The sequence below is a fragment of the Mesoplodon densirostris genome, chromosome 2 (genome assembly GCF_025265405.1).
Source record: "Mesoplodon densirostris isolate mMesDen1 chromosome 2, mMesDen1 primary haplotype, whole genome shotgun sequence".
Classification (NCBI taxonomy): Eukaryota; Metazoa; Chordata; class Mammalia; order Artiodactyla; family Ziphiidae; genus Mesoplodon; species Mesoplodon densirostris.
Window position 1 is genome coordinate 183691809 of NC_082662.1, and position 15422 is coordinate 183707230.

Here is a 15422-nt window from a genome sequence, read left to right on the forward strand (position 1 = left end):
CTAAAGTCATTCCATGGACCCATGCTTAAAAATCATTGAATTAAATGCTTCTTACTGTCCCCTTCAACTGTGAAACTCTATGATCTATCTTCTTATTTTGATACAATTTGTTAAGCAAACGTGATTAACATTACATAGCATTATGTCAGTTAAATGTAATTTACCTAATTCAATGTATTTAAATAAGTAAAAATACTTAATTTTAAGAACAAGGGAAAATATGATTGGTGTAGCACTTTGCCACACACATTTTAACGCGTACTACACACGTTAAAGACCTTTTTAAAAAGTTCCTGTGGGAAATGACATTGTCATTTGGGTCTAGCATTATTCTGGTTGCACAAACTAGAAAGAGAAGTTGCGCTGTGGTAATACTAGTCTTTATCTCAGAGACCAAGAGTCATTTTGCAAATTTGTAGTATCATTTCCCTAAACAACTCCGGACTGAATTGTACTTTAGTTCCTCAGTTCTATATTTTTGCAGAGGCAGAAACACAAGCTCTTGATTTTTTTTTTTAAAGTGTTGCTGACGGGTTGAGATAACTTTTTACTCCATCATGTATAACCATGGAATAGCATTAACAAGTGAAAGATGTAATAAATTAGACATCTCTACATTTTAGAGAGAGAAGATGGAAACATCATTGATTTTCTTTTCTCAATTAAATATGTGTGAACCAAAAGAAAAAACCTTTTTCAAGTTAATATATGGTTCAGGAAAAGAAGAAACAAGCAAAGAAGCCAAAATCAGGTAAAAATCGTAATTTTTTAAGTCAGCCTTATACTTTTAAAAACATGATTGACATTGAATAATTGTTAGAACTTGTTTTTAAAATATCTGGTTGAAAATATATTGATTGTAATATTACAACTGAAAAAAATCTATTTATTAGGAGTAAATAACTGTTAAATCTGAAAGTGTTTTTTTTTTTTAAGTGCAACAGTTTTAACCACACAGGAGAACTTGTAATAATATTTATTGAAATATAATCTCAAATACTTTAAAGTCACTGAGGGGAAAAAAAACAAGCATATTTCACATATACTATCCTAATTCCTCCATAAACAGCATTTAAATGAAATTCTTACGATAACCACTGGGTGTGTCCAGAGTGAGGGAGGTGGGTGAGAAGGGATGTCCAGGTGATTACCAATCCCAAATCTGTTTGACAGTCAGAAGGAGAGATTTCAGTTATCATCCAAGTTGTCCTGAAGCTAATGCCTTTTCATTATAGAGCTAAGGAAAAAAGAAATAGGCTAAGTCTTCTTGTGCAGAAACCTGAGTTTCACGAAGATACTCTTTCCAGCAGATCTGGGCAATTGGCCAAAGAAACAAGGTGAATAACTTGTAATTATTTGGGGGGACATTTTGCTGATTGTATCATTAAAAATTTAAGAAAGAGGAAATTAGGGATTACCATTTTATTGGATTTTACTGGATTACACAGTAATATAAGGAAGGGTTAGCGATCTCATTTCAAAAAAACTAGAAATATTCCATAAAATTAAACCATTTTAATAGCTTGAACTAAGTAATCGCATAAAAATTTAGAGATGCTTTTTAAAAATTATATGCCTGTCAATTTTAAATGATATATTTTACTCCTTCATCACTTTGTATTTTAAACTGATGAAATACTCATTAATTTAAGAGTTTGCACAATGTCACTGAGAAGTGCTATTCATCTCTTTCTTCAGTAGTTTGGAAAAAATGCCCTAGGTACAGTATCAAGTAAAGCACAAAAAGGGATGTTTTGTAACTTTTAGCCATTTCTTTAGTTCAAACAGAAAATGGAATAACCTTATACACTAGGATAATATAAATTTTTCCAAATATGAAATATGACCAATAAAAGATCCAAGACAAATATATTCAATTCTCAATTATCAACATTTCTAAAATATTTGTTGTATTAAAAATGTTTCCTATTTCTTACCCCTTTAAAACTTCATTAGTCAAACTTCCTGTATCTGTTAAAAAAAATTGTTGCATATTTTGGTAAGAGTTTCAAGGAAATTGCAGTTTTAAAAAAGTCTGACTGAAAGACACTGTTAGATTAGGTTCTTCTATTTGCCAAATTAAGAAAGATAATTGACCTGATTTCTTTGTTTTTAACCTAACACATGATTATTTTTCTCTAGAAAATAAAATAATTCATGAGAAAATAATGTTATTTTAACACATGGTTTTATAGGCAAAAACCAAAAGAAAGTTGACCAATGTTTTTGAACTTTCCAATATAAATACAATTTCCATTGTATAATAATCAAAGGAGAAATCCTGTGAAATATGACTGAAAAGAGCAGTATGATAGCACATGTTAGAGCAGATTCGTAAGTAGAGTTTCTGCACACTCCATTATAAAACGTTTTGTTTCTTGAACAGGATCTCTCCTGAAGAAGCAGTGATATGGGGTGAATCATTTGACAAACTGCTTTCCCATAAAGGTTAGTGCTACTTTTCCTAAATACTTTATTCTTTAATGGAAAAGTATACAAAATATGTATGTAACTATACAAAACAGGCTGTCATAAAAATTTAGTCTGATTGATAATTTACAGCAATATGAGTTTTTGATCCACAGAAATAACTAAATAATAGAATAGTCAACTAATAAGAATATTTTAAAAATACTCTTATTTTATTAAAAATTACTTATGGTGGATGAAATATTTCTTGGTGCTGGATGAACAGTTTCACATTTTCAGTGTTTTTAGTTTGTGAATGAGACACTTGGTTTTATTAAATCCCAGATTATCTGTGTTATTTTTACTGTTAAGTGATCAAAAATCTAAAGTAGTTCTTTTCATGGACATTTAGGAAACCTTCATGAAAATATATATTGTTTTAATTTTATAAATGCTTCACTCTTCGCATCAGTCATCAGAATTTTGCAGAGTAGCTGAGAATCAGGTGGGCATTTAAGGTGGAGCTTTGTAGATGAGATGGAAAGTGAGGACAAATACTGAGTTTGTCCAAGCACGGGTCAGAGGACAGGCTGCCTGGATTGCTAATCCTTAGAGTCAATTGCATAAGGAAACAGCTGAGTAAGCATTATTTTCTGGCCTTTATTCAGTCCACAATTTCTTCCAGGGAGCAAAACTGACAGACTGAACTGAGTAGGCAATGAGGCTAAGCAACCACAGGGTTCATTGCTTTCCACATTAAACCAGGCAGTCTGCTTAAGAAGCAACACTTTACCACTACCAAATAGCCACACACTTCCTCTAGCCCACAGCTTTTATTTGTATCTCCAAGTTCTTCTATTCCTTACCGCATTTCTTTGAGTTAGCCAAGGCTAACTGCTGTTTACAGCATTGCCAGTGGTCTTCTCATCCTAAGGTGTCTACTGGAAGCAGGAGCTCCTGTTGCTGGGAGTGCAGTACTTGCAATTCAGCCTCAAGTACTGTGCACTCTTTGATGAAACCAACTTTTCTAATCTGTCTTCATGTCCTGTAATTTTCTCCTAATTGTCCATCCACCTGTAAGTTTTTCGTGACCAGTTCATGTTCCCCTGGATTTACCAACAGAGAATCCTATTTCTGCAGACTGTCCCTGAAGACCTTCCCTCTTCCAATGAAAACAGATTCTGCCTCTGAATTGTAATATTGACTCAGAGAAAGAAAAGCATAGGTAGAGAAATCAAGGCTTAAATTTAGGCAAGGATGTAGTGAAAATGGAGGGTAGTGGTAAGAAAGGAAGTTCATGCTGAAAAAAATTTAATGTGTTACTCCACCCTCATTTCACCTTAATGCTCTATCACTCCCTATTTTGGAGAAAAATAATGTGAACAGCTTTCTTCAACTTTTCTTCATTCCCAATATCCACCCATTTCTTGACTTTTGTTAAAATTCTTCCCAAATATATGTAAAACTTATCTCCCATTCTCATTATCTCCTCTATCACTGTCTTGGTTCAGGTATTTATCTAATTACAACCTGTGTAAAACTTTCCTCCCAAATTCATGCCCCCCAAACTTATTTCTTCTTTTAATCTCCTATTATTTCCACCATTTGGGCACAACTCAGTCCTTGAGCCTCTTCACTAGTCAGAGCAAGGAAAAAAAGAAGTGGAATTCATTTTTTTTTCCAGTTTGAATGTTTCTTATAAGGAAGCATGTCTTTTCATCTGTGGATCTCCAAACCCAGCACATCACCTGTTAAATAGTAAGTGTTCAAACAATATAACCAAATTTGTTGCTAGGCAAAACTTAGTCCTGCGTCCCCTTCAAGATTTGAGTTCTGGTTCTCTTCTGCCTCACAATCACTTTCCTAATCACTTTCATATTCAGCTTCCTCAACTGTAAATGGAGATCACAATGTCTTTAGCTCCAATAGAAATAAATTTCTGTCAGAATTAAATGAGATGATGAATAAGAAGCCAATAACTGTTTTCTGTTTCTTTTTTTTTTTTTAACATCTTTATTGGACTATAATTGCCTTACAATGGTGTGTTAGTTTCTGCTTTGTAACAAAGTGAATCAGTTATACATATACATATGTTCCCATATCTCTTCCCTCTTGCATCTCCCTCCCTCCCTCCCTATCTCACACCTCTAGGTGTTCACAAAGCACCGAGCTGATCTCCCTGTGCTATGTGGCCGCTTCCCACTAGCTATCTATTTTACATTTGGTAGTGTATATATGTCCATGTCACTCTCTCACTTCATCCCAGCTTACCCTTCCCCCTCCCCATGTCCTCAAGTCCATGCTCTACATCTGAGTCTTTATGCCTGTCCTGCCCCTAGGTTCTTCAGAACCATTATTATTATTATTATTATTTTTAGATTCCATACATATGTGTTAGCATACGGTACTTATTTTTCTCTTCCTGACTTACTTCACTCTGTATGACAGACTCTAGGTCCATCCACCTCACTACAAATAACTCAATTTCATTTCCTTTTATGGCTGAGTAATATTCCATTGTATATATGTGCCACATCTTCTTTATCCATTCATCTGTCGATGGACACTTAGGTTGCAAGGAGCCAATAACTGTTTGACACTACACAAATGTAAATGGTTTCTGCTATCATGAAAAATAATTATCAACAATAAATTTAATAATCTTTTTCTGTTTTGCAAACTGCTCCCAGCTGTATAAACATCACTTACAGGGTTAAATTTCAATGAAAAGAAATATATAAGCTGGACTTCTTTCTTTAACTTAATAAATTGGTATATAATAATTTCATCATACTCTCACGACCCATTAGAGAGAATAAAGATTCTCTCTAGGCAATTAGTCCTACAGAAAATCCTCCCCTGGCATTCTATAATCATGTTGCTTTACAAGTAGTCAAAACCAAATGGAGGGCTTCCCTGGTGGTGCAGTGGTTGAGAGTCCGCCTGCCAATGCAGGGGACACGGGTTCGTGCCCCGGTCCGGGAAGACCCCACATGCCGCAGAGGGGCTGGGCCCGTGAGCCATGGCCGCTGAGCCGGCGTGTCTGGAGCCTGTGCTCCGCAACGGGAGAGGCCACAACAGTGAGAGGCCTGCATACCAAAAAAAAAAAACAAAAGAAAAAACCAAAAGAAAACAAAAGAAAAAATCTACTCCTCTCTGTTCTCTACTGGTGGAAATATTAAAGTTCTGTAAAATAGCAGCAGTTTGAACCTAGAGGAGGTAGCATGAATAACAGAAATCAGCACTGACCCACTTAGACATTATTATCATCGCTCATGATCAAAGTGCTAATTAAATTATATTGGATTCACAAAAAATTATGTTAATGGTATTCTTTTAATTAATCCCCAAAATTCAGTTATTCTAAATTGCAAATCTTATTGTAATATTAAATTATAAAGCTTAAAATAATCACCTAAGAAAGTCTCATGGTTGCAATGGTCAAATTCAGCTCTTTTCTATTGACTTGACTGTAGGCCAAAAAGAACAAAAAAGGAAAGTTCCTATACTCATGCACACACAAACACACACACTTCAAGACCTTGCTCTATCAGATTTTATAGAATTTCCCTTTAGTTAAATGTGTAAGTTTCTCAAATTCTGTATGCCATATCTATATAAAGGAAATGGAAAATGTATTAAATTTATTCAAATGGGAAGTGAAGTGATAAGTCAAACAAAATACATCAGAAATTTGAGTATTTATTTGACAAAAAAATGCCTGATACTAAAACCACTGCAGAATAATTATTAGCATCTTTAGGAAAGGAGCAGAGTAGATGGTTCTTATGCTAGATTTTAGGGAATTAATCAAAAATTCACTAGCTGGACAAGGAGAGGAAGAGATCATCCAAGCAGAAAGCCAACATAGGCATGGGGCATTAAACAGTGCAATTTATTTAGCGAACTAGAGAGAAAGTAATTCTTTATTGAGAAACATAATTTGAAAAAGCGTGGCTTAGGGTAACAGGTAATAGATGAAACTTAAGCAGAAAGAACAGTGTTTTTGCTGTGTTCCACAGAAACCAAAGAATCCATGGAGTGTTTTGATAATTCCACTATTCAAATTTCATTCCTAAAATGTAGCTTAACTCTTTTAAAATTAAAAAAAGCACAGAAGGTAAAATCCAAGGAAATATAACCAAGGTAGGGACTTTAGTTAATAATAATGTATCAGTATTTGTTTATTAATTATAACATATGTAGAGGCTTCCCTGGTGGTGCAGTGGTTAGGAATCTTCCTGCCAATGCAGGGGACACAGGTTCGAGCCCTGGCCCGGGAAGATCCCACATGCCGCGGAGCAACTAAGCCCGCGTGCCACAGCTACTGAGCCTGCGCTCTAGAGTCCGCGAGCCACAACTACTGAGCCCACATGCCACAACTACTGAAGCCCACACGCCTAGAGCCTGTGCTCTGCAACAAAAGAAGCCACTGCAATGAGAAGCCCACGCACCACAACGAAGAGTAGCCCCCGCTCGCTGCAACTAGAGAAAGTCCGCGTGAAGCAACGAAGACTCAATGCAGCCAAAAATAAACAAATTAATAAATTTATATATAAAAAATTATAACATATGTACCTTATCAATGTAAGATGTTAATAATATCAGGGATGTGGAGGTGTGGGGTGTGTGGAAGCTCTGTCCTGTCTTCATAACTCTTCTGTAAATCTAATCTATTCTAAAAGTAAATGTAATTTTTAAAAATGAACTCAAATATGTTATACAGTAAATTTAATACACTGCAGTCCATCAATAATTTAACCTCCGTTCCTCATCTGTTTCTCTGCAGATATTAGGGTAATTTTTTTCCTGCCTCCCCTGTTTATTGACAAATTTGCCTGAAACTGCAAAATGAATCATAAAAATCTATGATTTAAAATCATATATAACAATAATTTCTAAATGTTGTTTAAGAAAAACAAAAAGAATAAACCAAAAACCAGTATCAGACTGTCATTCATAATCAACAATTTCAAATTTAGTTATCAGTCTTCTTACCAATTGACTTTATGAAAATAAATGTTACCAATATGAACTTAGCAAATCAATTAATTCCAATAAAATTACATATATATGTATATTACACTCACATATTTGTGAGTGTTTGTATGCATATATTTATATGGTTCTGTGTAAGACAGCTTTTAAAGTAAAACAATGCTGCTGACAATACATACTTTGAAAACAATTGGCTAAATAGTTTAAAAAATACCTGTAGAACTTTCAATGTTTCATGTAGGCTTTAGAAAATCATTACATGAAATTATATCAATGTGTGCAAGATTTCAACAGGCAGAGGAAAAGGTTATTCCTGAGTAGAGAAAAAGGCAGGAAAATGGCTAGAGAAATAAGCGATTTGGGCTTACTGGGCTTATAACCTAGGAAAGCAAGCAGGTCCCGTCCACTGAGGTAAAGAGTAGTGAAAAATCACATTGGAAAACCAAGTTGGGGACAAACTCAAGAAGAGTTTGTTTGTTAGAAAGCTAACTCTGATGGATAGAAAGGTAGAATTCTATGCATATAATAGGACTACCTACAAGGTTGTTACAAATATCAAAGTTAACCCCAACGTAAGGGCTATTTTGGAAAGAAAACGGAAGAACTTGGTGACTGACTGAATGTGTACTTATGTTGTAAAGTGAGATGGTGAAGAAATAGGAGATGAAGAAAAAGGAGCCAAAGATCTCTAGATTTTGTTCCATATTAATAGGAAGGTAAGAGTGCCTTTTATAGATCAGAAATAGAGGTGGAAAAAAAAGATTTGGAGAAGATAACAGGTGAGACTTTGAACTTTTTTAGTTGCTGGTAAACTTTATCAGCAGTTTTTCAGGGTTTTATAGGTACACACCTAGAATATGGAAGCATGATTGATTATAGAAAGATTTTCTAACCATCTCACATACTTGATAAGTAAAGATTTGAAAGAGAAGATTATTTCCTATGAAGGGAGTCTCTGTCAATAAAAAAAAAAAACTTCCAACTACTACCTGTTTATTTTCCTGTACATCCTTTTTGCCAGTCATTGCAAATAATTCCAATATTTTTAGTCTTTTTATTAACTATTCGCCTGGACTTTTTGCACCTTAAATTGTGATTATATATACTAAGCTTAATTTTGAGATTAATTCATGATAAGGTAGGATAAAAGGAATATGTAAGTCATTTCACCCCCTTGATTTAAAAACATGAACTGACGATACTGTGGGAAGTACATATTACTGACTTTGAGGAAAGGCTGCAAGGAAGTGCATACTTCTCTTTAGGGGAAGGACATTAGCACTTCTCCTTACACTTTCCACCTTGTGGCTTTTTAAGTTGCCCTTTCCAATTTTCAGTTACCAGTTTTCTGAAAGATAAGGGATTCCAGGGTTCTGCAAATTTAACTTTCTGAATCAAGCTGACCCATAACAAACATGCAATTACTTTATCTATCTAAAAAATAAAAGTAAGTAAAATCCAATCTAGATTATAGATGGGCCACACAAACCAATCATTATTCCACATTCTGTGGCAGGTCCAAAGTCAAATATCAAAGGAGAAGCAAGGCAACCTAGTACTTAAGATACCACACTGTATTTGGGTTTCCAACTTCTGAGTTCCTTGACTTTTTGTTTCATTTGGTTTCTTGGCATCAGAAAAATACTCCAACAGATGTCAGAATTTCAATTTAGAAACATGCAATTACAAGCATTTCATATTTGTATGACACATTGAGCCAGCTTCTTCCAGTGTGAATTCTAATCCCGGGTTCTATCAAGCGCTTTTGGCAGGTGTCTTCACCACTGCTTCCTTCTAAAGGACTGTTTAGTAAGTTACTGCCTCTGTATGAGAAATGGTTCCATTGTGACCTGACTTCATGCAGCTGCCCCAAGTGAGTAAGAGAAACAGGAAGTAACTAGTGTGCTGGGATAATCCGGCATGATATTACGTATTATTTTTTTTAAGTCATTTACTTAAACTTTTAAATAGATGAACTACCTTCTCGTTCATCATTAATTTGTTTTTTGAATCAGTATTTATTCTCCCCTATTATATTCATATTATGGCAACAAGATCCATTCACTTTAACTCACCAGGAGCACTTTTAACACACAGCGCTTTTCCTTACGTTAATGCTGTGACTTCATTTTGAACGTCTGTATCAAACTCAAGACTAAGCACGGTAACAAAGGGCTTTTGCATGATACTCCAAAGCCCAATGGCTGGTACAGAGCTGACACTCACTCATGCTTTGTGAATTAGTGAAGGACTATTTAAGTAGCATTCATGTTATTTTCTGGAAGGCTTCTATAGTCATCTTAAGTAAGCTGATTTTTCTCTGCTGCTCCAAACAGAATCAGTCACCCCTGCAATTCTCATTCCTTAGTCCTTGGTCTATACATGCCTGTCTTGCCTATTAATCTCCATATTCCTCAACAGTAAAGACTTTGCTGTTTCATGGCAGTTGAAAGACAAACGTTCTATAATTATAAACAAAATAAACCTGGATTCAAACCCTGTGCTATCTTTTCCCAGCGGTAAGATTCAGGGCAACTCAACTCTGAACCTCAGCTTCTTCATCTGTATAAATGGGTAGAACAGGACTTAACTCCTTAGGGCTGATGTGAAAATTAAATGGAACTGCCCCAATAAAAGGCATATAGCAGTGTGCCAAGGCCTTAGCAAAGACTCAAAACTTCTAACTATTGTAATTAATATCATTGCATTTTCAGTTTATAATACAGTCCTCAGGTTCATACTAGGTGTTTCACAAATAATTGATAGACGAAGGAAGTTATTTTTAATAAGTAACAATTTCAGTTGTCTGGCATATGGATGATCCCTTCTAGGTGTCAATACAAAAAGTGTCTTATAATTGAGATTTATTAATAGGAAAAGTGATGACCATATCCTGCTAAAATTGTCACAGTAATTTATCAACTTGCTTTAGGAATAATTTGGTATTTAAAAACTGATCAATTGGGCTTATATATGACATATAGATAGAATAAAATGAAATCCCAAAAGCATTTCCCTTCACTGGGGTCAAAGTAACTTTATTCATAAGCCCAATAAAACATATTCTTAATTTCCTCTTTCCAATCTAGGTCTGACCTGGAGCAGACTGTTCTGTTGTAAGATAGCAGGCATTTTATTTGCTAACTTTGCTTTAATTTCCATTTAAATAGTAACAGAGGAGCAAGTAAGAACAAGGCAAATGTCTCTCATTGTGGGAGGGGAAGAGGCAGGACCCACATCATGAACACACAGGGCAATACCACCCAATGACAGGCTTTTCAATATCAAAGTGCACATTTCCATACGACCACGCTTGCTTTTTTAATTAGGATTACCTGAAGATGTTCTCACAATCATTTTGCTGTCTTGCTTCCAATTGTTTCCTAATATCTAGTCAAGGAATCCTCCTCGGAAATCTACTTTATAGCAGCTACCGAGCAAATAAGAAATTTCAGAATTCTATTAAAAAATACAAAGGATCTATCAGTTGTGAAGATAATTATGAGAGATAAATTAAGAGAATATACATATATTTAGGATTCAATCCAGCAAAAAGTGGATGTTAATTGGAGGAAAAAAGGGCAAACATTTTAGAAATTTTAAAGAGGAAGGAAGTATGGGTGCTAAGCAGCGGTTTTTGATTACACTAAAAATTCATCAAGGGGGAATTCTCAATATTTTTTTTTAAGTTCTGGGCAGAGGCTGGGGCATGACTACGTAACTACCTAAAGTTTGGCTTAAGCCAATTGGTCTACAGATGGTTGTTTTTGTTGGGGTTTTTCTTTCACACACCTAAACATTGCCCACATTTCAAATTCTACTTCAATTTTGATTTAGGGGTTGAAAGGCATGTTTTGCCTTAGTCTCCTTGTTTCCTTCTGGGATCATTACAGAAGAAGAAGAAGGGAAAAAAAAGACAAAAAGTAAAACCAGAGATTATGCAACAAAACGATCTTTCTAGTCGCATAAATGGAAAAGGAAGAAGTTTTCAAGCTGTTGCCAATCAGTAGCCAAATGATGCTTATTCAGCCTATTTTCTAAAGTCATCAGCCTGGGGCTCCAGCTTTACCTGAAGTCTGAAAGGTTGCTGCTGCAACGTAGTTTTCAAAAATTAAAGGAATGTAATCTTCGACAATAGTAATGACTCCAACTGCTTTTTTACAAGTCCAGGTACTGAGCTACAGAGGATAAAAGAGTTGTGGAAAGGAAAGTCAAACAGGCCACACTAAGGAACAGTAATCCCTAAGAGTGCTGGTGGGTTAACAAGTCAGGGTAAAACCCACTTGTCTGACTCCCTGTTTTTCACTTTGATAGCTATTTTGGCTTAAAAATAATAAAAACAGAGATAGGTCATTAACTTTACTCTGAGAATATATACATTTTTAGGTATTTGGGGAAAATTTCTATCTATCAAAATGCTTCAAAGAATCATGATCCATTTATATTTTTCTGCTACATTCTGAGCAAAGCACACTACACAGCGTGAGAAATAAATCTTGAATATCAAACACTAACTGTGCTAGAGAAATAAGAACAAGAGTGGTTCAATATCATTCACATTGATCATTCTTCCTTCTCCTCAGAGACTAGAATTTGTTGACTTAAGCAGGAAGCGCTTAGAACTAAGGCTTCCTTAAGACAGCTGTGTTTGACTAGGAATTATCTTACCAGCATCTAATCACTGTGGACAAGTTCTGGGTTGCATGTCAGTCCTATGATGCCTTCTCAAATTCTTGTTGAGACTGACCTTTGCTTGTCTTCCTAGTTTCTTCGCTAAGGTTTAACCACTAACATCTGGTGCTCAGGATCAATTTACCAAGGAAAAGAAATGGCAGACTCTCCCCTCACCCCAATGAAAACACCAATGGAAGGAGCAGGGGAGTGGAAGAGGCCCACAGGGCTCCTCTATCGTGGTAGTGTTTGGAGAGATCCCATACCTAACACTTAGGGAATGTCTGTAGGTTATGCCATTTCTGGCTGTTGTTTTCTTACATTAAGTTCCTGGATCTCTAATATAATCAAACAGTTGCTTTCAGCATTAAAAACAAAAATGAAAACACAATGCTTCATGACAAACAGGACAACAGAACTTCAGGACAAGTTCTGGATATGACAAACAGGACAACAGAACTTCAGGACAAGTTCTAGATATAGGAGAAATAAATGGTGATATGTAACACATGATTGGAGGACTATAGTAGTTTCCTGTGGCTGTGTAACAAACTATGATAACTTTAGGGACTTACAACACAAATATATTATCTTACAGTTCTGTCGGTCAGAAGTGTAGCATGGATCTCACTGGAAAAAAAATCAAGGTGTCAGCAGGCTGTTGTCCTCTGTGGAAGGTCTTGGGGAGAATCCCTTCCCTACCCATTTGGTTTCCTGGCAGCTCTTTGCACTTTTGGACCAAGGTCTCCATTCTCTTGCTGGCTCTAAACTAAGGCCACTCTCACCCTCTGGAAGCCACCACACTCTTTGGCTCTTGACCATCTTCTTCCATCTTGAAGGGAAGCAACAGTGCTTCTCACATTGCCTTCCCCGGACCCACTTCTCTGCCTTCCTCCTCCACTTTTAAGCACTCATGTGATGAGACTGGGTCCAACTGGACAATCCAGGATAATTTGCCCCTCTCAAGGTTCTTAACCTTAATCACATCAGCAAAGCTTTTGCTCCATGTCAGGTAATGTAGTCACAGGTTCTAAGGATTAGGGCATGGACATCTTCGGAGGACTGTTACTCTACCTATGACAGAAAGTGCTGCCTTCTTGAGAACGATATACTTCTACAATTTGTTTGTTTGAAAAGTGAGATCTGGGACAATTGAATTTATATGAACCTCAGTTTTCTCAGCTACGAAAATGAATATAGGACATATTCCAGACATATGTTGTAGTATTAAATGTAGTAATGTGTATGAACAGCACTTAGCCCTCAAAACCTTTAAACATGTTAAAAATGCAAACCCTCTTAGTTATCACCATAATTCTACCATATTCATTCTCTTTGCTTCATTCTATATGGAACTTATTATATTACAAATAATCATGGACCATGAGGAATACTTCTAGAGAACAGTGAATAGAAGAAATGAATATAAGTGAAAATAAGTTGAGTAGCCAAAGAAAGCTATCACTTACTTCACAATTTTTTGCCTTAATGCTAGAATGTATGCTTCTCCCTCTTTAAATTCCTGAATTTAAGTCTCTAATATTTTCTTCAGAATCTTTACATCTGTGATCATTGGTCTATAATTTTCTTTTCCTTTTCCTTTCTTAATCATTATTTCTGGGGGTGCTGTTGGTGTTACATTTGTCAGGTTTTGGTATTAGAGTTATCCTAGCCTCTTAAAATGAGAAGGAAATTATTCATCCCTCCACTGTTTTCTGTAAGTTGTATAATTTTAGAATACTTTTTTCTTAAACGTTTGATGAAATTCACCAAATCTGGGCCCAAGGGTTTTTTTTGGGGGGGTGGTATTTTTATTATAAAAATCTATTAAGTTAATAGTTTCAGATTTTTCACTTTAGTGTCAGTTTGGATAGGCTTTCTATAAACAATTTTCCCATTTTATTTAAATTATATTTATTGGCATAAAATCATTCATAATATTTACTATCTTTGTAATATGTCTAAGATCTGTGGAAATATCACTGATTTGCTTCCTGCTACTATGAAACAGCCTCACTAGGAGTTCTATTTTATTAATGTTTTCGAAGAACCAACTTTTGGCTTTGTAAATTTTCTCTATGGTTTGTTTTCTTTTACATGGACTTCTTTTATAATTTTTTTTCCTTCAACTTACTGTGGCTTTTTTTTTTTTTTTTTTGCGGTATGCAGGCCTCTCACTGTTGTGGCCTCTCCCGTTGCGGAGCACAGGCTCCGGATGCGCAGGCCCAGCGGCCATGGCTCACGGGCCCAGCCGCTCCGCGGCATATGGGATCCTCCCAGACCGGGGCACGAACCCGTATCCCCTGCATCGGCAGGCGGACTCTTAACCACTGCGCCACCAGGGAGGCCCTGTGGCTTTAATTTTATCTTGTTTTTAAAGCTTCTTAAAATACAAACTTGGATTTTATTTTTAACTAGTATAGCATTTCATGTGGTAAATGTCCCTCTAAATGCATTTAAACTGCATCCTACAAAATTTGATGTGCTGTATTTTTATTATAATTCAATTGTAAATATTTTCTAATTTCTCCTTTGATTCCTTCTTTGATCAATAAATTATTTATATGTGTTGTTTTATTTCCAAATATCTGGGGGCCTTTAAAGCTATGTTACTAGTTGATTTTTTTTAACACCTTTATTGGAGTATAATTGCTTTACAATGGTGTGTTAGTTTCTGCTTTAGAACAAAGTGAATCAGCTATGCATATACATATATCCCTATATCTCCTCCCTCTTGCATCTCCCTCCCACCCACCCTATCCCACCCCTCTAGATGGTCACAAAGCACGGAGCTTACCTCCCTGTGCTATGCAGTTGCTTCCGACTAGCTATTTTACATTTGGTAGTATATATAAGTCCATGCCATTCTCTCACTTTGTCCCAGCTTACCCTTCCCCCTCCCCGTGTCCTCAAGTCCATTCTCTATGTCTGTGTCTTTATTCATGTCCTGCCCCTAGGTTCTTCAGAACCTTTTTTTTTAGGTTCCATATATTTGTATTAGCATACGGTATTTGTTTTTCTGACTTACTTCACACTGTAAGACAGACTCTAGGTCCATCCACCTCACTACAAATAACTCAATTTCGTTTCCTTATATGGCTGAGTAATATTCCACTGTATATATGTGCCACATCTTCTTTATCCATTAATCTGTCGATGGACTCAGGTTACTTCCATATCCTGGCTCTTGTAAACAGAGCTGCAATGAACATTGTGGTACCTGTCTCTTTTTGAATTATGTTTTTCTCAGGGTATATCCTCAGAAGTGGGATTGCTGGGTCATATGTTAGCTCTATTTTTAATTTTTTAAGGAACCCCCATATTGTTCTCCATAGTGGCTGTAT

At 35.8% G+C, this 15422-nt stretch overlaps 1 protein-coding gene across 1 annotated transcript in view; it reads left to right on the top strand.

Annotated features, from left to right (window-relative positions):
• The first annotated feature begins 632 nt into the window (after positions 1–632).
• RGS18 (regulator of G protein signaling 18) overlaps positions 633–15422 on the top strand; it is a 28110-nt gene continuing 13320 nt past the window's right edge. Inside the window, exons 1-3 of the mRNA XM_060088669.1 lie at positions 633–751; positions 1236–1337; positions 2387–2448. Of these exons, the coding sequence (XP_059944652.1) occupies positions 633–751; positions 1236–1337; positions 2387–2448 (283 nt within the window). The remainder of the gene's footprint in view (positions 752–1235; positions 1338–2386; positions 2449–15422) is intronic.